Below are 22,165 nucleotides of genomic sequence, written 5' to 3'. Positions count from 1 at the left end.
TTTTTTTTTTTTTTTTTTTTTTTTTTTGAGACGGAGTCTTGCTCTGCCGCCCAGGCTGGAGTGCAGTGGCCAGATCTCAGCTCACTGCAAGCTCCACCTCCCGGGTTCATGCCATTCTCCTGCCTCAGCTTCCCGAGTAGCTGGGACTACAGGCGCCCACCACCTCGCCCGGCTAGTTTTCTGTATTTTTTTTTTTTTTTTAGTAGAGACGGGGTTTCACCGTGTCAGCCAGGATGGTCTCGATCTCCTGACCTCGTGATCCGCCCGTCTCGGCCTCCCAAAGTGCTGGGATTACAGGCTTGAGCCACCGCGCCCAGCCGTAACATTTTTTAAAACATGCAAAACATGATAACATTTGTGAGTCAACCAGGGTGAACGGACAACACACCAAGACCTCAAAACTGCTCTTTAAGCTGACAGGAATCAAGATCTTGGCACAGCAGTAACTTATTTGTGGCAAAACCCACAGCTTATTAGCTGTTAAACTCTGTACCATGCTACTGTGGTTGTATGTCAGAGACTCGTGGAAAATATGCCTGCATAGGTAAGGTAAACTCAAATTGTACAAGCTCATATGAAAAGAAGGTGAAGCAGTTTGGGTTTATATGATTGGTGATAGAGTTCTTGAAGAGTGGCAGTATATTAAGAGGATCTAAATAACTGCATATCTTAAGAATGATTTCCTAATGGAAGGAAACAGTCTTAAAGATACTTTGTGTCTCTGTTGACAATTCAAAGCCACTAAGACATAGTTGTGGGGAAGAAAAGGAAGAAGGTATGAAAGACACTGAGGTGTCTGATTTTCTTGGCATATAGCAAGAACCAAGAAAATGTGTGTGAATGAAATGACTATTGAGTGAAAGAATTTAACAATTCCAGAGTTGCATAATACTATGGCCCTCACAAAGATTTTTTTTTTAAGTGATGAGTTTTAAAAAAAACTTATGAAGAAAAAAATATGATTCTACCAGTGTCAGGAAACCTTGGCAAAGGATGGGGACAGGGAATACTAAAGACCATTTGAAGATATGTAACACCAAAAAAAAAAAAACCCTACTTTTCTTAAAACTGAAACATTAAGGCAAGAGATGTGAAGCATACACACACACACACACACACACACACACACACACACACCAATCTAAAATTTAATTTGCTGCATAGCATTATGTGGTCTGCTATTCACAGATAGCTAGAAATTATGTAAAAGTAAGAGTTTATTCAGTCATAAATGGTGAAAGTCTCAACATATGCTAATTAGATTGCAAGCAGACTGGTAAAATACTAAAATGCCAGTAAAATCTGTGAATTCAGCTTCTAACTGTCACTAGGTGACAGATACCAATGTGGATCGCCAATAATTTTATAGAATCATTCAATTCCCAAGCCCCAACTTCCCATCAGGTAAAAATGTACCAAAATTATGAATATTTCGCAATGAAATTTTATTACATTATTGAAATCAGCTTTTCTACACAATTATTCTGTTGGAAAAGCGTGTTTATGTTTTCATTACTGTGTTTTCACTTATAATTCAGTGATTGTGATTTTTGTGAAGTATATCAATTTAGGAATTATTTAATTCTCTCTTTAATGGCACTATCACATTATTTTTATTTCTAGTAGATATTTGAAGTTGATATTTAGCTTTTAAATTCATTTAGAACAATCTCAACATGGTTTGAAAAGACTCCTGGGGTTCAACTTGAGCCAGATAATTTGAAAAAATTTCAAAATGCTAAAAATATGTAAAAATAAATCATGTGAAATGGGAATGAAAAATGAACCAAGTTTTTTATTTCCCCTATGGGAAATAACCTTAATTTTATGACAAAATGATATTGTTAGTGGTGCTTCAGGTAGTAGTTTTAGCAGAAATTTTTAAAAACAACTTTATGAGACATAAGAAGCTGGATGAAAGTAAACTGGTCAGGTCAGTTTGAACTCAGTAATCAGCGGGGTCTTTGTTTAAAGCAGTTTATGAATAAATTACTTTTTCAAAGTCAATGAAAAAATCAGAACTGCAAAATATTTTTCGTACCTATAGAGCATTTGACACAATCTTCTTTTAGTGATGAACTTATCTGATAGCATTAACTGCAGTTTTGTTTTGTTTTTTTTTTTCAAATAAGAAATTTTGTTCATGGAAGCAACAGGAATTAATGCCAGGCCAAGCAGGGTTTTCATTTTTATTGTGTGTTTCTCTATGTACCTTTACTTGAGTTTTATTGTTAATTGCAGAGGTTAGAGTGATTCATTTTGTAAAATTTGTTTTTATTATTGTCAATAATATTAATACATTGTCTTTAACTCAGAATCACATGTATACTTTAAGGCAGAGATCTGTGAACATTTTCTGAAAGGGTCAGATTGTAAATATTGAATTGAATCATTTGCCAGATAGTAAATGTTTTAGTTTCTACAGCCAGATGGTCTCTGCAGCAACTACTCAACTCTGCTGTTACTCTGCAAACACAGCTCTAAACAATACATAAACCAGTGGGTAAGGCTGTGTTCCCATAAGACTTTATTGATTAAAAATATTCAGTGGACAGAATTGGGTCATAGTTTACTGACCCCTGGTTGAAGAGATTTTCTTTCTGTGGAGGCAGGAGATGGATGTCTAAGGAGTTAAGAAATATCAAACTCTTATTGTGTATAATTCATTAGATTTTAGTGGCTCCAAAAGTAAATGTTACAACTTAAGTGTTGGAGACGCCTCTATTTACTTTTACTGACTGCTTTTGTAGTAAGTCAGTTAAGAAATATCAAACTCTTATTGTGTATAATTCATTAGATTTTAGTGGCTCCAAAAGTAAATGTTACAACTTAAGTGTTGGAGACGCCTCTATTTACTTTTACTGACTGCTTTTGTAGTAAGTCAGTTAAGAAATATCAAACTCTTATTGTGTATAATTCATTAGATTTTAGTGGCTCCAAAAGTAAATATTACAACTTAAGTGTTGGAGACGCCTCTATTTACTTTTACTGACTGCTTTTGTAGTAAGTCATTTTGTTGACTGAATTCAATTCTATTCAATTTACATCTACTGAACGTCTATGCTATGACACTAAACTGGCAACAAGCATGATACAAAGTGTAACAAGTCCAGTTTCTGAGGCCTAGGTTTGGAGAGAAGCTATTTCAGGTTTTTATATTAAAAATAGGCACTCAGATAATTTTTAATTTTCCCTTAACACATTGGCCTTTCATATGTAGTGCTACACCCAACACAGCTGCTTCCTAAGTTAGTTCAGGGGGAAGAGGACATTAATATTGACTTTCCCTGTGTTCTCATCCCAGCACTTCCACCCCAGAACTTTAGATGGCAGTGTTCCTTTTTGCTCACTTTATTTTTACTTAAGAAATTCATTCAAAATCCTGGTGTACTCTGTCATACTGTTTTACTTTGAGGTCTCGGGGAGTGTTGGGTTTCAGTTCCTGTATCTTTCTGCACTATCTGAGTGAGCAGCCATTTCATTTCCCCTGGGGAGAGAGCTGATATATCTATATCTATACACACTTTATACACTGTAAAGGAAAGAACAGTAGCAGTGATTCATACATTCTTCCAGCCTGCCATTGTGACTTAGGTCAAAAAAGTAATTATGTAGATTTTTTTTTTAAGTTTAAATGTTACATTGAACATTCATGTTGCATTTTGTAAAATCTTGTTTTAGATTTAGGGGCTACCTGTGCAGGTTTGTTACATGGGTGTATTGCATGCTGCTGAAGTTTGGTCTTCTAATGTTTCCTTCACCTAAGTAGTGAACATAGTACATCATAGGTAGTTTTTCAAACTTTACTTCCCACCACCCTCCCCCACTTTAACAATATCCAGTGTTTATTGTTTCCATCTTTGTGTCCCTGCGTATGCAATATTTAGCTCCTACTTATAAATGAGCATATGCAGTATTTGTTTTTCTGCTTCTGTGTTAATTCACTTAGGATAAGGGCCTCCAGCTGTATCCATGTTTCTGCAAGAGACATGATTTCATTTTTTTATGGCTGCATAGTATTCCATGGTGTAAATGTGCCACATTTTCTTTATGCAGTCCACCACTGATGGGCATCTGGATTGATTCTATGTCTTTGCTATGGTGAATAGTGCTACAGTAAACATATGAGTGTCTATGTTTAACAAATTTAAAGCAACATTTCTAATGAAAGTTATTAACAATGTCTAACTGCTGGTTACATCATTCAGATTATTAAAGGGCTGAGATTTGAATTCATCAGCTAAAGTTATGGGAGACTTGTCTTATCCAAAGAGAAAAATAAATTACTTTTTAAAATCTGAATATGAGATAAAATGATTTTAGACTGCAAATCCGTGAAACTAGAATTCATAGTAGTTCAGAAACTGATTCAACTCAATTCATTGGTAGATGTATTTATTAGCATTTTTAAACAATAAGATTTGCTGTACTCAAATTTTGTGTGATCAGTGATTTTTGTGATTTTTTTAGACAATGATGATTATTGACAGTTTAGACCATTTGTTGTAACCAAATAGGTGTGCATCTTCCTAAGAACATATCTGTAATATTTTCAAGCTAAGACATCTTGTATTAACTTCATTCCTTCATTATACCTTAAAATTTTTTGAGAACTTTTCCACATTGATAAGATACCATATTTAATAAATTTTATGACATGGTCTGATATTATTGAAGTAACACAATAAAGTTTACCAAACTATAATATTCCTTAGAATACTTAAAACTCGTAACTTTTATATATGAAAGCGCATAGATAGTATCCTATTAAATAGATTAAATTGGGGAAATAGCACAATAGTGGTGCTATTAAAATTGACTTCCATGTATGAATGAAATGACAGTGCATTGTTGATGTGCTGGTGTGTAATGCACAACTTATTACATGATTTGAGTCCAGCAATGACCATAAAAGTAAAAGTCAATTAATACAGGTTGAGTATTCTTTTTCCAAAATGGTTGGAGCTGGAAGTGTCTCCAATTTCAGTTTGGGGGGTTTTGGAATATTTGCATATATGTAATAAGATATTTTGGGTAGGACTAGAAGTGTGTTGGATTGGGGATTTTTTTTTTTTTTTTGATTTGGCAATATTTGCACATACATAATGAGATATCCTGGGGATGCAACCCAAGTCTAAACACAGAATTCATTTATGTTTCATATATACCTTGTACACATAGCCTGAAGGTAATTTTACTTTTTCCTTCGGAGTAGTGAATAAACTTTGGGTTGTGCACCTATGTTTTGACTAAATGGAATTTTCTACTTACGGCATTGTGTTGGTGCTCAAAAAGTTTTGGATTTGGGAGAATTTCAGATTAAGGATTTTTAGGTTAGGAATGCTTAATCTGTATTGGTCATAGATTTAGTTCCAGCATTAAAGTTGGAGTGAAATGTCCAAGTGTTCTGAATCTTAGGTTGCTGTTTCTAACAGCCCTGGTATAAGCAAGGGCAGAAACAACACAGGTGAGAAATGTTCTCTGGGAAATCTCATGCTGGCTGCTGCGTCTTTCCACAGAATCTGTCACTGCGAAGGGGATGAAGAGAGCCCCCTCATCACACCCTGTCGCTGCACTGGGACACTGCGCTTTGTCCACCAGTCCTGCCTCCACCAGTGGATAAAGAGCTCAGATACACGTTGCTGTGAGCTCTGCAAGTATGACTTCATAATGGAGACCAAGCTCAAACCCCTCCGGAAGGTACAGTATCAATAGGAATTGGTTTGGGAGGGACCATTTGCAAAGCAGACTTGTTTTAGAAATCTATTTCCTTTGCCAGTAAGAGTCTTCTAATATGCTAATATGCATTAAGGGTACGTGTCTTGTGTTGAGCTCATTGCACAAAATTCATCCAAGGGTTTGCAGATAATCCTTCCTTTCTTCTATGTTTTATATTCTAGAGCTTCTGATTGATATATTACCTTCAATGCTTTTTTAAAAGCGTGCGTACATAATAGATGTATATATGTATATGCATGCAAAATGTACTTGTAATTCGATGTAATTGAATTGATGAGAACTATGATAGTATTGTGCTTACGGAAGCCAATTCCCAAGAAGGTTACGTGATACATTGCCTTAAGCAACATCGACTCATCAAATTTCTTACAAGTTATTTATTAGGTAATAGAAGAGAATGATTTCTTCTATAAAGTGTATACTATTTATGTTTGCTTTTATTTGGGAATTGGTTTAATGCCTCATGTGTAATTAGAGTAGGTAGAAATAAAAGATACTATTTTCCATATTGTGCATCACGCTGTAAGAGAGAGGTAAGTGTATTTTGTATCTATAATGTTTGTCTTCAAATTCCTCATTCGTGTTGTATTTTTCTAAAGAAAAAAGGTAAGACTGTAAGTCAGATACAAAGTTAGTGTCTCACTCAAAGCCGCTGAAGAACAACTTGTAAACAATACAAACAAGGACGATGAACTTTATATAATTCATGTGTGATAGCTGGACTTCTGGATTTTAGCATGTAACTTATTTATCTTCTTGCCTAACTGTAGCCTCACATATACGGCTGCCTCAGTTTCCAAGGGAGAATATTAAGACCACAGTTTAAATGATGAACCATCCTAGAGCTGCTTTATTTAAATTGAATGCAAAGCGAAAGTTATAGGACATTGCCTGGAAAGAAACACAATGGGTTCCAGAATGAGCAGAGTTGAAATGCAAACAAGAATATTCTAGTACATACCTGATTGCTGGCTAACCATTGCAATTCTTCATTAATTCTGTAAATTGTATATAGAGAGAATCACATTCCTTGCTTTTGTGGTAGCCTCAGTTTTTAAAATCTACAAATGGTTTATAGCCATCGAAAATAACGCATATAATTCATTTAGGATATGCATGGTCTCTTCTTAACAATGGAGTGGCCTGAGTGCTGCAGGGTAACACTGTTTTTCTAGGGCCCAGAGGTGTCAATGCCAGAAATAGAAATGGACCTTGATTCCTTGCCCTTTGCTTCGTCCGCTGGACAGATGCTGAACACTGTCTGCGGTAGTTAAATGACACATTGTACTCCATGATTTTCTAAATGTCTTTTCTTAGTCCTCAGGGAACTACAAATTATTTCATAGAATCTATATATTTCTTCATTTTTTCCCATCTTAAATTTACATGAAATTTTCATTTCAACTTTGTCAAATACACTCTTTTAATTTGAGGGCCACAATCTAGGATAATAACATATTCTAATTTTCTCTTCTTTACTGTATCTATCACCACTACTCATTTTTTGTTTAATTAAAAAACATGATGCTGAGAAGAAACTTGAAAAGTCTTTTTATTACATTGCCAGCTTTTGTAGTATCTAGTATACCTTTCAATATAACTTTCATCCTTTATTAATATTCCATTCCTAATAATTTATGACTCTCTCAGGAAATCTTTTTTTTTCCCTCAACAAACACACTAATAAACCAGAGAAAGGCAGCAAATATTTCTATCTTTTTAAATATTCATGATAATGGACCAGGCACAGTGGCTCACACCTGGAATCCCAGCACTTTGGGAGGCTGAGGCAGGAGTATCCCTTGAGCCCAGGAGTTTGAGACCAACCTGGGCAAAAAAAAGTGAAATCCTGTCTCTACCAAAAAAAAAAAAAAAAATTAAAAAAAATTAACCTGGCATGGTAGCACACACCTATAGTTCCAGCTACTCAGGAGGGTGAGGAAAGAGGATCCCTTGAGCCTAGGGTTTCAAGGTTGTGGTGAGCTATGAGCTATGATTGCAGCACTTGCACTCAAGCCTGGGTGATGGAGCCACACCTTGTCTCAAAAAAAAAAAAAAAAAAATTCATGATAATGAATGTGTCACAGCAATCTAGTGGGCACCTATGTACCTACTATCTGTTGATTAATATCTTAGTTTCTTTTTTTTTTTTTTTTTTTTTTTTNGATCCCATAAGATTATAATGGAGGTGAAAAATTCCTATTGCCTAGTGACATTTTGATGATCCTGACCCTGTGTAGGCCTAGTCTGATATGCGTGTTTGTGTCTTAGTTTCTTTTTTTTTTTTTTTTTTTTTTGAGACGGAGTCTCGCTCTGTTGCCCGGGCTGGAGTGCAGTGGCTGGATCTCAGCTCACTGCAAGCTCGGCCTCCCGGGTTTACGCCATTCTCCTGCCTCAGCCTCCCGAATAGCTGGGACTACAGGCGCCCGCCACCTCGCCCGGCTAGTTTTTTGTATTTTTTTTAGTAGAGACGAGGTTTCACCGTGTTAGCCAGGATGGTCTCGATCTCCTGACCTCGTGATCCGCCCGCCTCGGCCTCCCAGAGTGCTGGGATTACAGGCTTGAGCCACCTCGCCCGGCTATCTTAGTTTCTTCTAAAAAAATCCTCTTTGATTAATTTGAATAATTAAATTGAATAATTTTCTTTTATTGATTATTAATATATCAATATATTAAGCATTGATGAAGGACAGCATTTCAACATTGTTTTTAATAGCACTTGTATATGTATAGGGGTGTTAGAATCTGATCCAAAGGTTGCTTCCCCAGCACCCACAGATGTATTTTATTTGAGCCATGGGTTAGTTACCAATGTTTAAGCACGTAATTATTTCATGTGCAATTCCATATATGTGAATTTATTTGAAAAATCACAGTATCTGGCTTTACTGGAATCACATTCCCATATGACAACAACCAGTGGAGTCAAGTGGTGTCTAGCCCCTTTAAAAAGGGACTTGCTTTCAAATTCTTCACAGTTCTCAGCCTTCCCGCTCTTTCTGATCCTGAGACCATGTGCCATCTCCACTCATCTGTGTACCTCTGTGGCACTTGTGTAGGGATCTGAATCTTCAACTTCTTTTCTAATACATGAGTCCTAGACATGAGGAACATGCCTTCTATTCCTCCCTCCATGATGCATAGGCTTTAAAAACCTAGAGAAAGTATTCCAACGTCTCACTTTCTCCTTTAAAAATATGAGGCACTGGCCAATACTTAAGAGGCAGTAATCATAGTAATGACCTTCTCAGTCATCAACCTGAGTCATCACATTCTGAGGTGATACAAACCATACAGATATGAGGCGTTTTAAAACTGTTCTAGTTGGGCTATTTTGATGGCACTAAGATTCATCAACAGTTTTCTTTTGGTAGTTTCTAAACAGTTACAGAGAATGCTAGGTATAGCATTTGGTTACAATATATTTGAAGTACATCCAATTAATTGCCTTCAACTTGGTAATTCTATTACAGTTTATAACATTCTAAAGAACAACCCACATGAAACAATTAATTTAGCTAATGATGTTGAATTTCTGCCATTAGCCAATGCAGGCAGGAGATTCTGTTTAGATGAAATGACTTCTTAAAGTAGAAAGGTGCAATTCTGCATAGAAAGGTGCAAATCTTCATAGGCAAACCTTGGGGCTTAATGGTTAGTTTCTAAAGATATCAGCAAAATGTTAACTCATTAATTGCAACTCTTACTCCACCAAAATCTAGTTAGTAAATTCATCAAGGTATTTTAATGTTTCCAGAAGACAATCTTTAAAGTGAAAATAAAATCAAGTGCTTATTCAAGGAAAAGCAATCTTCATCATCTTTAAGTCAGTAGCCCAGCTACTTTTCTAACACTCAATAAAAGTCTCATTAATCTGCTAAGTTATCCAGGGTCAGAAATAATTCTGAGGGCTCAGAAAAGTCAAAATGTCACACACAAAGAAAGCATAGTGACCACTCAGTGCAACTGGAAAATGCACTCAAGATCAACTAGGAAGCATAAACTAATTTCCTATTCTGAAGCTGAAGAATTGCATGGAGTTCATATTTGAGTTACTCCTGACTGGGCGAAACCAAATGTTAAATATGAAACCAAGTTTATGAGGATAGCAAATACTACTGATAGCTTTCTATCTCCCCAAATATATTTTTTCTATTTTCTATATAGAAACTATTTGGCAAATGTACAATACAGGATATGTAACTCCATGCATCTTTTTATCTCTTGTCTCATTTGTAGAAATAAAATAAGATAATGAATAAATTATCTTTGCTTTAGTAATGCTTATGTTGAGCCATATACACTAACCATTTTTGTAGATCAAAAATAGTTGAAAATTGGAAAGTTCATAGAATATAAGTTCTGTGTGAATTAACTATGTCAAATAAAAAAAGTAGTCATCTTGGTATTTCTACTTTTCCACTATAATTATTTACAGTGCTGTAGTTGACATGCCTATTTTTAAAAATGAAGAACTATCTTTAACAAACACTGTTAATTCCTTCCTTGCCTTAATTTGATGTAGCATTCGTCTTTCAAAAGAGCCAAGCGCTGGTGCAAGTTACCATAGCAGGTTAACTGCCCCAAATTTGTTATTGATTATTTGATGATTATTATTAATGATGTCTTATCATTAATAACCTTAAAATTGAACAGAAAAAGGGATAAGACCAGATTCCTAGCTAGAATCTTCCTGCACCCTTTGAATGATGTTGCCTAATGACAAAAATAAATTCAAAATGCATAATTTTCTTACCATTAAGGGGAATTTGCTATTTGACTGATATGACCACCACATACTGAATTCCTTCTATGGGCCAAATATTTAGCATATATCATTTAACTAATTCACTTTTCATTACAATCCTATTTTATGTAGGCATATCAAGACCCTTTTACGGAGGAGAAAAATAAAATATCATATCAAACTCGCTCAATATCACACAACTCAAAGCTCCCTGATTCTAAAGCATGTTCTCATTGCACTGTGCTACTCTACCACCAAATAGCTGAGACATTCTCTCTTTAAACATCAAAACTTTAATTCTTACTTAAATCATTCCTGGTAGAAGTCTTTTAAAACAAATCATTCTAAAAAATTTTTTTTCTGAAGTCGTCTTTCTTAAACAAGAATATTTTACCCAATGTATTTTCCTCATATCTCAAGTATATCATTGTATTCACACCAATTATTTTTCAGGTTGAAAACATTAACGACTTCTATATCTTGAAATACATATAAGGGGCCGGGCACGGTGGCTCAAGCCTGTAATCCCAGCACTCTGGGAGGCCGAGACGGACGGATCACGAGGTCAGGAGATCGAGACCATCCTGGCTAACCCGGTGAAACCCCGTCTCTACTAAAAAATACAAAAAACTAGCCAGGCGAGGTGGTGGGCGCCTGTAGTCCCAGCTACTCGGGAGGCTGAGGCAGGAGAATGGCGTGAACTCAGGAGGCGGAGCTTGCAGTGAGCTGAGATCTGGCCACTGCACTCCAGCCTGGGCGACAGAGCGAGACTCCATCTCAAAAAAAAAAAAAAAATACATATAAGGCTGTTTAACTTCATTCTATTTTCTACATCCTGCTATGTTTTAAAAGCCTTTCTATCTGGGTTTGTTGTTTCTCTTTCTTCTCTGTTCTCGGAGCATCAGCTGTCATTTCTGTTTCTCCAATAGTCCTTATTCAACATTTAATGTAGCTACTCCTTTTCTGCTTTAAACAACGTTGACACCAAGAGTTAGGGCTTACAAAAATGGGTCTACAGGGCCAGGTGCGGTGGCTCACACCTGTAATCCCAGCACTTTGGGAGGCCGAGGCAGGTGGATCACGAGGTCAGAAGTTCGAGACCAGCCTGGCCAACATGGTGAAACCCCATCTCTACTAAAAATACAAAAAAATTGCCCGGGTGTGGTGGCGAGTGCCTGTAATCCCAGCTACTTGGGAGGCTGAGGCAGGAGAATCGGTTGAACCTGGGAGGCAGAGGTTGCAGTGAGCCAAGATCATGCCGTTGCACTCCAGCCTGGGCGACAGAGCAAGACTAAGTCTCAAATACATAAATAAATAAGGGTCTACAAAAGACAATTCTGGATGAACTTCTGTTCTTTTGATCATTGGCAAGAGTTTCAGTGTGCATGGACATTCTGAAATCATTCTATGGTTCTTTGAGTTATCTTTGGCATTCTTTTTAATTAATTCTCAATTTTACTTAAAGTACTTGGGATTACATGATAAGAAAGCCCTGAGCAATGAAGTTTTGATGTCTTCAGGCTATTTCCCTATCATAGGAACCCAATTCTGTGGAGCAGATTTGCTATTCCATTTATTCACAAATATATAAGCCTGAAAGCAATGAAAATTTCTGCCGTAATATAGCTTAAAAAAAGCTTTCCTGCAATGCTTGCAAAAAAAAATTCATACAATTCACAATGCATATTCATTTCTATTCTATTATTATATGATGCCTAAGGGAAGTCTAAATGACTGAGAATACTCTAGGGAACATTTCTAGGGAAATGATTTTGTTTTCAAACCTATATTCTTCAAATCAGCCAGATAAGTTTTCCACAACAAATTTCTCACTGTCCAGTGGTGGTATTGTCTACAGTCAAACGCCCCTCCCTTTACTTTCTCACTGCTTCATTCGTTAAAAAAGAAGAGTCCAGTAGGCTGCTTAAGCTGTTTGCTATGAAAAAGACAAAATAAGTAGACTACAAAATAACAAAAAAATTATTAAAAGAAAAGTATTTCAACTTGATTGGAGCATTAATCATATTACTAATTTTTTGTCTTTGTTTTGTTGTTTTTATTTGTTTTATTTCCTTAACTCTTAGAAGGACAATTCTTGCTCTTAGAAGTACAATTGGTATTTCAACTAAGATAATATTCCAGTGTGAATAGATTACAATGCCAACATGTATCAAATAATTAGGAGATGAAAAATACAGGTGTCTCATGATTTACTGTAATAGAACTTGGGATTTATCACATGGATTGTATCTTTTGCCTTTAAATAAAATACTAGTAGGTCAATTCGTCTTTTGAAATTTCAAAGAAATTCACCTGAGATTGGTATTATAGAGTAGCTTGTTCAGATAGAAATATTCTTCTCTGGGCAGCAAAAGAGCTTATTCTTTTGGGAACCATCCATCCATAAACATAGTTCTCCCTCTAGTCAGAGTTCAGTTCACATTGCCAGCAAACTATGTTCTGAATGATTGTTCTGAGAGACCTCCAATCATGCCCAGTTTATTAATTCTCTCAACTTACTGTATTATCTACTATATGCCAGTCATGTTCAGTAGTGAACAAGATAGAATAAAACCCTACCCTCAGGGAGCATATAGTCTACTGCAGAAGGATGGAACAAGATGAAAGAATTTTCTGTAACTGCGGAGGAAATGGTACAGGCAATTCAAAGAGAGAGTTGTACACAATCATATGCTTGGTCTTTGTAAGACAATTCATAGCTAAAGATATGCAAAGCAAAAATAAAGCCAAAAATGTTATAAACACATAGAAAATTTAATGTCTCTCTCTTTTCTTCTCTGTGCTTCACAAAACCAGGACTAATCAAAAAGTGTTATTTAGCAGTTAAATATCCAGGACACTACTGGGGAGAGAATTGGGAATACAGAGCAGGATTTGATACAGGCTGTCACAAAGTAGCCTTAAATAAACAACTGCTGAATAATAATTGTTGACTGGATAGATTAAATGGAACTTATTTTTAGTACTTCCTTATTAGTAGATTGATACACTACTTTAATTCTGTTAATTGTTTCTTTCTTTGAAAACTATTGCTGGGAAAACACAACCTCACTTGCTTAGTAAGAATGTCACTCTGTGTTACTATTACAGATATGAAAGTAAATTCTTTATTTATTTATTTATTTATTTTTTAAATTTATTTATTATTATTATACTGTAAGTTGTAGGGTACATGTGCATAATGTGCAGGTTTGTTACATATGTATACTTGTGCCTTGTTGGTGTGCTGCACCCCTCAACTCGTCATTTACATCAGGTATAACTCCCAATGCAATCCCTCCCCCCTCCCCCCTCCCCATGATAGGCCCCCGTGTGTGATGTTCCCCTTCCTGAGTCCAAGTGATCTCATTGTTCAGTTCCCACCTATGAGTGAGAACATGCGGTGTTTGGTTTTCTGTTCTTGTGATAGTTTGCTAAGAATAAAGGATACAGATCCACTTCTGAGAAAAATTCGTTTTTTATTTTAACGAGAACTAAGAATACACAAGAACTAACAATACACAAAATGGAACTTCTTTTATTCTGGTTTTTGAAACATAAACTATGTTTAAAATGATGAAGTCAATATTCCAATGATCTATATGGAAAGCACAAAAAGCATCAAGTTAGAGTGTGCAGAAGTCAGAAGCATACACAGACACAGACACACACACACACACACACACACACAATTACAACTAAAGATTTCCCCAAAGCATCATCTTATGATTGAGTTTTAAATTAATTTTACATTTAAATTTTTATTAAGTTAAATATATTTCTCTCTCAGCTGTGGAGATGTTTTTCTTAATTTGAGGAAGTTCAAAATGCAATTGAAAGCTGTATTAATAACCAAGCAGAAGAAAGAATTTCAGAGCTTGAATACTGGTCTTTTGAACTCACCCAGTTAGATGAAAATAGAGAAAAAAATTTGTAAAAATGAACAAAGTGTTCATGAAATATAAAATTATATAAAGCAACCAAACCTACAAATTGGTGGCATTCCTGAGAGAGAAGGAGGGACGTAAACAACCTAGACAACATAATTTAGGGAATAATTCAAGAAAATTTCCCTAATCTTGCTAGAGGGGTAGACATCCAGATACAAGAAATCCAGAGAACATCTGCAAGACACTATATAAAATGAATATCACCAAGGCATGTAGTCACCAGACTGTCCAAAGTCAGCATGAAATTAAAAATCTTAAAGGCAAACAGAGAAAAAGGTCATATTACATACAAAAGATAACTCCATAAGGCTAACAATGGACTTCTCAGAAGGAATCCTACAAGCAAGGGGGTATCAGAGGCCTATTTTCAGCATTCTTAAAGAAAAGAAATTTCAGTCAAGAAGTTTATATCCCACCATACTAAACTTCACAAGCAAAGGACAAATAAAATATTTTCCAAACAAGCAAGCACTAAGAGAATTTGTTACCACTAGACCAGTCTTATAAGTGATCCTTAAGGGAGTTCTATTTTTTTTTTAATTTATTTAAACACACAACGTGCAGGTTTGTTACATATATATACTTGTGCCATGTTGGTGTGCTGCACCCATCAACTCGTCAGCACCCATCAACTCGTCATTTACATCAGATATAACTCCCAATGCCATCCTTTCCCCCTCCCCCCTCCCCATAATAGGCCCCGGTGTGTGATGTTCCCCTTCCCAAGTCCAAGTGTTCTCATTGTTCGATTTCCACCTATGAGTGGGAACATGCGGTGTTTGGTTTTCTGTTCTTGCAATAGTTTGCTGAGAATGATGGTTTCCAGCTGCATCCATGTCCCTACAAAGGACACAAACTCATCCCTTTTTATGGCTGCATAGTATTCCATGGTGTATATATGACATATTTTCTTAATCCAGTCTGTAACTGATGGACATTTGGGTTGATTCCAAGTCTTCGCTATTGTGAATAGTGCCGCAATAAACATATGTGTGCATATGTCTTTATAGCAGCATGATTTATAATCCTTTGGGTATATATCCAGTAATGGGATGGCTGGGTCATATGGTATTTCCAGTTCTAGATCCTTGAGGAATCGCCATACTGTTTTCCACAATGGTTGAACTAGTTTACAATCCCACCAACAGTATAAAAGTGTTCCTGTTTCTCCACATCCTCTCTAGCACCTGTTGTTTCCTGACTTTTTAATGATTGCCATTCTAACTGGTGTGAGATGGTATCTCATTGTGGTTTTGATTTGCATTTCTCTGATGGCCAGTGATGACGAGCATTTTTTCATGTGTCTATTGGCTGCATGCATGTCTTCTTTTGAGAAATGTCTGTTCATATCCTTTGCCCACTTTTTGATGGGGTTGTTTGTTTGTTTTCTTGTAAATTTGTTTGAGTTCTTTGTAGGTTCTGGATATTAGCCCTTTGTCAGATGAGTAGATTGCAAAAATTTTCTCCCATTCTGTAGGTTGCCTGTTCACTCTGATGGTAGTTTCTTTTAAACATGGAAACAGAAGAACAATACCTGATACCACAAAGCCACACCTAAGTCCATAGTCCTACAAAGCAGCCCTATAAAACAGACCCTATAAAGCAACCACACAATAGAAACTACAAAGCAACCAGCTAACCATCTCATGATAGGATCAAAACCTCACAAATCAACATTAACCCTGAATGTAAATGGTCTAAATGCCCAATTTAGAAGGCAAGTTGTATTTAAAACAAGAAAAAAGAAAACACACTCATTTGTCTGCTTTCTTCAACAGACCCATCTTACATGTAACAACACACATAGGCTCAAAATAAATGGCTGGAAAATTATCTACCATGCAAATGGAAAACAGAAAAGATTATGGGTCACTATTTTTATATCAGATAAAGCAGATTTTAAACCAATAGTTTTTAAAAAACAGTACAAATAGACAAAGACAGATATTACATAATAATAAAGAGTTCAATTCAACAACAAGATTTAACTATCCTAAATATAAACACTCCCAACATTGAAGTACCCAGATTCATAAGACAAGTACTTATAGATCCAAGACAAAAACTTAGCCACACAGTAATAGTAGGGAACTTCAACACCCCACTGACAGTTAATTGAGGCAGAAGATTAACAAATTCTGGACTTACATTTGACACTTGACCAATTGGACCAAATAGACATCTACAGAGCACTCTGTCCATCAACTACAGAATACACACTTCTTGTCATGTACACACAGAACATACTCCAAGATCAACTACATGCTGACCCATAAAGCAGAAGTCTCAATAAACTTAAAAAAAAAAAAAAATCTAAATCATACCAAGCCTACTCTTGAACCATGGTAAAATAAAAATAGAAATCTATATCAAGAAGATGTCTCAAAACCAAACAATTACATGGAAATTAAACAACCTAATCCTAAATGACTTTTGTGTAAACAATTACATTAAGGTAGAAATCAAAAGTTCTTTGAAATAAATGAAAACAGAGACACAACATATCTTAATCTCTGGGATGCAGTGAAGGCAGTGTTAAAAGGAAAGTTTATAGTGCTAAACACCTACTTCAAAAAATTAGGAAAATCTCAAATTAACAATCTAACATCACACATAGAGAAAATAGAAAAACAACAACAAACTAACCTTAAAGCTAGAAGAAGAAAAAAAAGAACTAAAATCAGAGCAGAGCTAAATGAAATTAAGAACCAAAAGAGCATACAAAAAAATCAGTGCAACTAAAAGTTTGTTCTTTCAAAAGATAAACAAGATCAACAGGTCGCTAACTAGATTAACAAAGGAAAACAGAGATCCAAATAAGCACAATCAGAAACAACAAAGGTGACATTACAACCAATCCCACAGAAATACAAAAGATGTCCAAAGACTATTATGAACACCTCTGTGCACACAAACTATAAAATCTAGAGGTAAAAGATAAATTTCTGGAAACCTGCAATCTCCAAAGACTGAATCAGAAAGAAATGGAAACCCTGAACAGATCAATATCAAGTTATGAAATTGAATCAGTAATAAAAAAATAAAAATAAATTTAAAAGCCCCAAACCAGATGGATTTACAGCCAAATAATACCAGCTATACAAAGAAGAGCTGATCCCAATTCAACTGAAAATATTCCCAAAAATCGAGGAGGAACTCCTCTCTAACTCATTCTATGATAATATTATCACTCTGATAAAAACCCTGGCTAAGACACAACAAAAAAGAAAACGATAGCCCAGCATCCTTGATGAACATAGATGCAAAAATCCTCAAAAACATTAGCAAACGAAATGCAGCAGCATATCAAAAACCTAATTCACTATTATCAAGGAGACTTTATTTCTAGGATGCAAGGTTGGTTCAACATATGCAAATCAGTAAATTTGATTCACCACATAGACAAAGTTAAAAACCAAAACCAAAACCATCATCTCAATAGATGCATAAAAAGCTTTCAGTGAAGTCCAACATCCCTTCATGACAAAAACCCTCAACAAACTAGCCTTAAAAGGGACATATCTCAAAATAATAAGAGCCATCTACATCTAAAGAGCCCTGCAAACCCACAGCCAACATCATACTGAATGGACAAAAGCTAGACGCAGTTCATTTGAGAACTGGAACAAGAAAAGGCTGCTTAGTCTCACCACTCCTATGCAACATAGTACTGGAAGTGCTAGCCACAGCAACCAGGCAAGATAAAGAAATAAAAGGCATCCAAATAGGAGAGGAAGAAATCAAACTATCTCTCTTTGCTGTCAAAATGATTCTAGACCTAGAAAACTCTAATGACTTTCAAAAGGCCTCCTGGAACTGATAAACAACTTCAGTAAAGTTTCAGGATACAAAATCAGTGTACCAAAATAAGTAACATTTCTAATTTCTCAAGTCTTAACATCAAATACCAAAAGACATTTTCTCTAACTTCTTAGTTTAATTTTTTGAAATGTAAGATGGTGGAAATCAACATGGCTTTTCTGAAGATAATATTTTAGATTGAACCAAATTCCTATTGGATTGATAAGTATGTGAGAAATAAGAAATACTTTGATAGTATCTGTCTGGACGGATGGTGCCTAGCTTCTTTGTACATGCATCAACATGCAAATGTGAGATTATCAACATTAAAATAAGGCAGATGGCTGAAAGATTTCATGCTAAAAGATAATTAATCTCTCCCAAGTAAGCCTCCTTCTGGTCCGTATTTTTCTCTGAATGGCACCATCAGTGGCTTCACTTCTGTTGTTTCCCACATGAACATACTACTCATAGCCTAATTATTCCAATGTTGTTATCTTTCACATGAGTATTTCAAACTAGACAGCCACAGAGGAGAACTGTGAAATATATAGCATGAGAGATTATAAAATATGTGGGAAAAGCAGGGCAGGAGGTAGACAGATGCTGAGGAATGCATACCCAGTATTTTTTCCTCATTCTTGATGGTGAAGAAGTGAGTGATGGGCTAACTTTGTCATTCTGACAGAGATCCCTCCACATGGAAATATGAAACAAAGTAAAAATAGGTTTACCTAGAACACAACAGTGCTTCTACTATAGGGAATTTTCTCCCAAGGACTTTGTACTCCCTTCCCATGGCGCAAACAGCCCTACACTTAGGGAATGATAAATAGTTTTAAATCATCTTTTAACTAAAATATAAGGAGCATAGCTTAATAAAAAGAAGAAATAATTTCAACACTAAAGGAAAGAGTACTTCTGACTAGGAGTCAGAAGGTTGGGTTTTAATTCTGGTTCTGCACTTAACTGCTTTGAGTCTTGTCTCAGTTTCTTCATCTGTAAAACAAGGAGACTGGTAGGGTATCTTTAAAGTTTCTTCCAACTTAAAATCCTGTGATTTTGTGAAAAGCAAAGTGAAGAATCAATTTATTTTTTTTAAAAAAAAAAGGAAGAAAGAGACCTCACATTCAAATGCATTTTAAATGTTCAGAAGAATTTGTAAAAGATATAGAGAAAATGCTTCATGTCTACAGTAGCTTAGTGGTGCAGGATAGGATGCTGTGTAAGAGGGGAGTCCAAGATCTGAGTGACAAAGAAACAGCCTGTGTCTTAATCTCTCATTACCCTTTAAAGCAAACCATGGTGAGAAAAGCAAGAAAGACTATCTCTCTATTTTTTTAAATTTAAAAGGTAGAATTAAAATAGTCGAGTTAAAACAAGGAAGAAGAAAGAAGAGAAGAGAGAGAAGGAAAATGTTTGAGGCCATTAGCATTTAGGAGGCATCCTGAAAAGTGACTACAAGCCAGATGTAAGTACCTTCGCTACACTTTCTTTTTTCCTTTTAAGTTGTTGGCTAGTGAGTAAAGGTCACAATAAAGCAAAACCAAGTGACAGCAAAGCTCTTCTGCAGCCCTGAGACATACATGAAAGATTTTTGACCCCAAGAAAAGAGACTGGATGGGCTGAAAGCAATTTTCAACTTGGCACAGTGAAAAAACAAACAAACAGACAAAACCCAGTATAGATTTAAAATCTAAGCAAATCAGTTTAGTTAACCTAAGAAAGATAACTCTGTTTTCTTAAAGGCTACATTTTCTGTAAATGTTAGTTCAATACAAAAACTGATATTTTGAAGGAGTATTTTTATCAATAAAAGAAAAGTTAAGAAATTTCGGAGCTAGATCCTTTTCTGCATCTAGGAAATGAATTATTTCCTAAAAGATTGCTGAGCAGAGAGGACTCTGTTCATATAGAAGACCACACAACAGGCAACTAGGTCTGAAAGACCACACTGAGAGGGCTCCAGTATCATCCACTTGTGATTCATCATTTTTACCTTCTTCATTCAGTAAACAAATATTTACTGAGCACCTGCCATGTGGCCAGTCATTGTACCTGGCCCTAAGATTTTAGTGATGGGCAAGATAAGAATCTTCTGACCTCAGATAATTTACATTCTGGCAGGACAGAGATGGAGGGAGGGAGTTGGAAAATGAGTTAGTCAAAATAATTTGAAACAGACTTGAAAATGGTATGGGGAATGATTCTAGTAATTCCAGACAGGGCTAATTCCAACTATTAAAGTATGACACAAGGGAAATTTGTGGGAATTTTTAGCTGAAGAAATCTTCAATTTCAAAGCTGCCTCTCTGTTCCATTAGGGGAACAATTTAATGAAGAAAATTAAGATAAAAAGGTTGTTGACTGTAGGGAACCAGGGCTAGAAAGATGCATAAAGATTACCCTGCCCAAGTTGGATGAGGAAAATTACTAACAGTGTCTGTAGAGATCTGCTTAGTCCACAGGCAATTTACTTTATATCAGGAACCAGACAGGTAATAAAAATGAATGAAGAGATCTGGTTTTATGATGAAAAATAGCAGATAACAGAACTGAGGGATACGGTAAGGAGTGGTGAGGTCTGTAGCATTCTGAAATAGATGTGCCTACTCTCACGGGGCATGTCCCTACTAAATTCTAGTTGACTGTTACCAAAACTCTTTTGCAAACGAAGTGAAAATCCCAGATTTAATCTCTTACCATTTTTAAAATAATAGTAAGTAATTCAAATTCAAAAACTCTTCAGGCAAAAGAAAAGAGGTCTGAAGGCTAGATTCAGTCCCCAGGCCAAGAATGTATAATCTCTGTGAGGTAGAAATGTTCGTATAACTCTGCAAATATTTTCCTATTGGAATACAGTAAAATACAGTGGAAAGAATCTAGATTTAGCGTGTGGAAGAACTGGATTCACCTTCCCCACCATGTAGTTGTTTGCTGGCTTTCGGTGAGTCCTGTGACTTAAGACAGTTTTATTTCAAGACAGGGAAAGGAGGTAGAGGGTTGGCAATAATACCTAGTTTTTCAACTTTGGGGGATTCTGTCAAATAAAATGATGTCAGTAAAAGTACTTTGTAGAGTCCTAGAAAATAATGGTATTATTGTCTCTCCCATCCCTCCATCATCAACACTGTAGCGGATTCATTCTTTTATTCTTACAAAATCAATATTTAGCATTGAATCCACTTTAAGGCCAACAAGAAGGTAGCATGCACATTTTAAAAGAGCTATTTCTCAAGCACTAGATGATTGTGGGTGTTCAATGCATTGATTAATTTGCATATCAGTCATTCAGAATGTATGGCCATCCAGATAAGGGTTATGCTGGCTTAAGTTTACAATCTAGATTATCTATAAAGAATTTGCTGAGCAAATTAATAAAGTGAGCACGATTAAGATAGAAAAATAGTTAAACCAAAACCTCTTCAGAAGTTCATTTTTAAAAGTTAATAAAAACAGGTAGCCTTGTCTGACATATTTGAACAATATTTATCTTATGCTTACTTTCTAAAGGGCTGTACTAATTGTTCCAGGCAGTCATTTGTATAAGTGTACCTGATAAACTAATAAATCATTGTATATATGCATTAAAATATTTACCTTAAAGACTTCTCTTGCCGGGCGCGGTGGCTCAAGCCTGTAATCCCAGCACTTTGGGAGGCCGAGACGGGTGGATCACGAGGTCAGGAGATCGAGACCATCCTGGCTAACACGGTGAAACCCCGTCTCTACTAAAAAATACAAAAAACTAGCCGGGCGAGGTGGCGGGCGTCTGTGTTCCCAGCTACTCGGGAGGCTGAGGCAGGAGAATGGCGTAAACCCGGAAGGCGGAGCTTGCAGTGAGCTGAGATCCGGCCACTGTACTCCAGTCTGGGCCACAGAGCCAGACTCCTTCTCAAAAAAAAAAAAAAAAAAAAAAAAAAAAAAA

General features: G+C 35.9%; 1 protein-coding gene across 2 annotated transcripts in view; it reads left to right on the top strand.

Annotated features, from left to right (window-relative positions):
• MARCH1 (membrane associated ring-CH-type finger 1) overlaps nt 1-22,165 on the top strand; it is an 826,141-nt gene that overhangs the window by 755,836 nt on the left and 48,140 nt on the right. For both annotated transcript variants that reach the window (XM_025386160.1, XM_025386159.1), the window contains one exon: nt 5,520-5,700. In XM_025386160.1, coding sequence (XP_025241945.1) covers nt 5,520-5,700 — 181 coding nt within the window. The remainder of the gene's footprint in view (nt 1-5,519; nt 5,701-22,165) is intronic.

Source organism: Theropithecus gelada, chromosome 5 (assembly GCF_003255815.1).
Source record: "Theropithecus gelada isolate Dixy chromosome 5, Tgel_1.0, whole genome shotgun sequence".
Taxonomy (NCBI): domain Eukaryota; kingdom Metazoa; phylum Chordata; class Mammalia; order Primates; family Cercopithecidae; genus Theropithecus; species Theropithecus gelada.
This window is presented reverse-complemented; position numbering and strand designations above follow the sequence as displayed.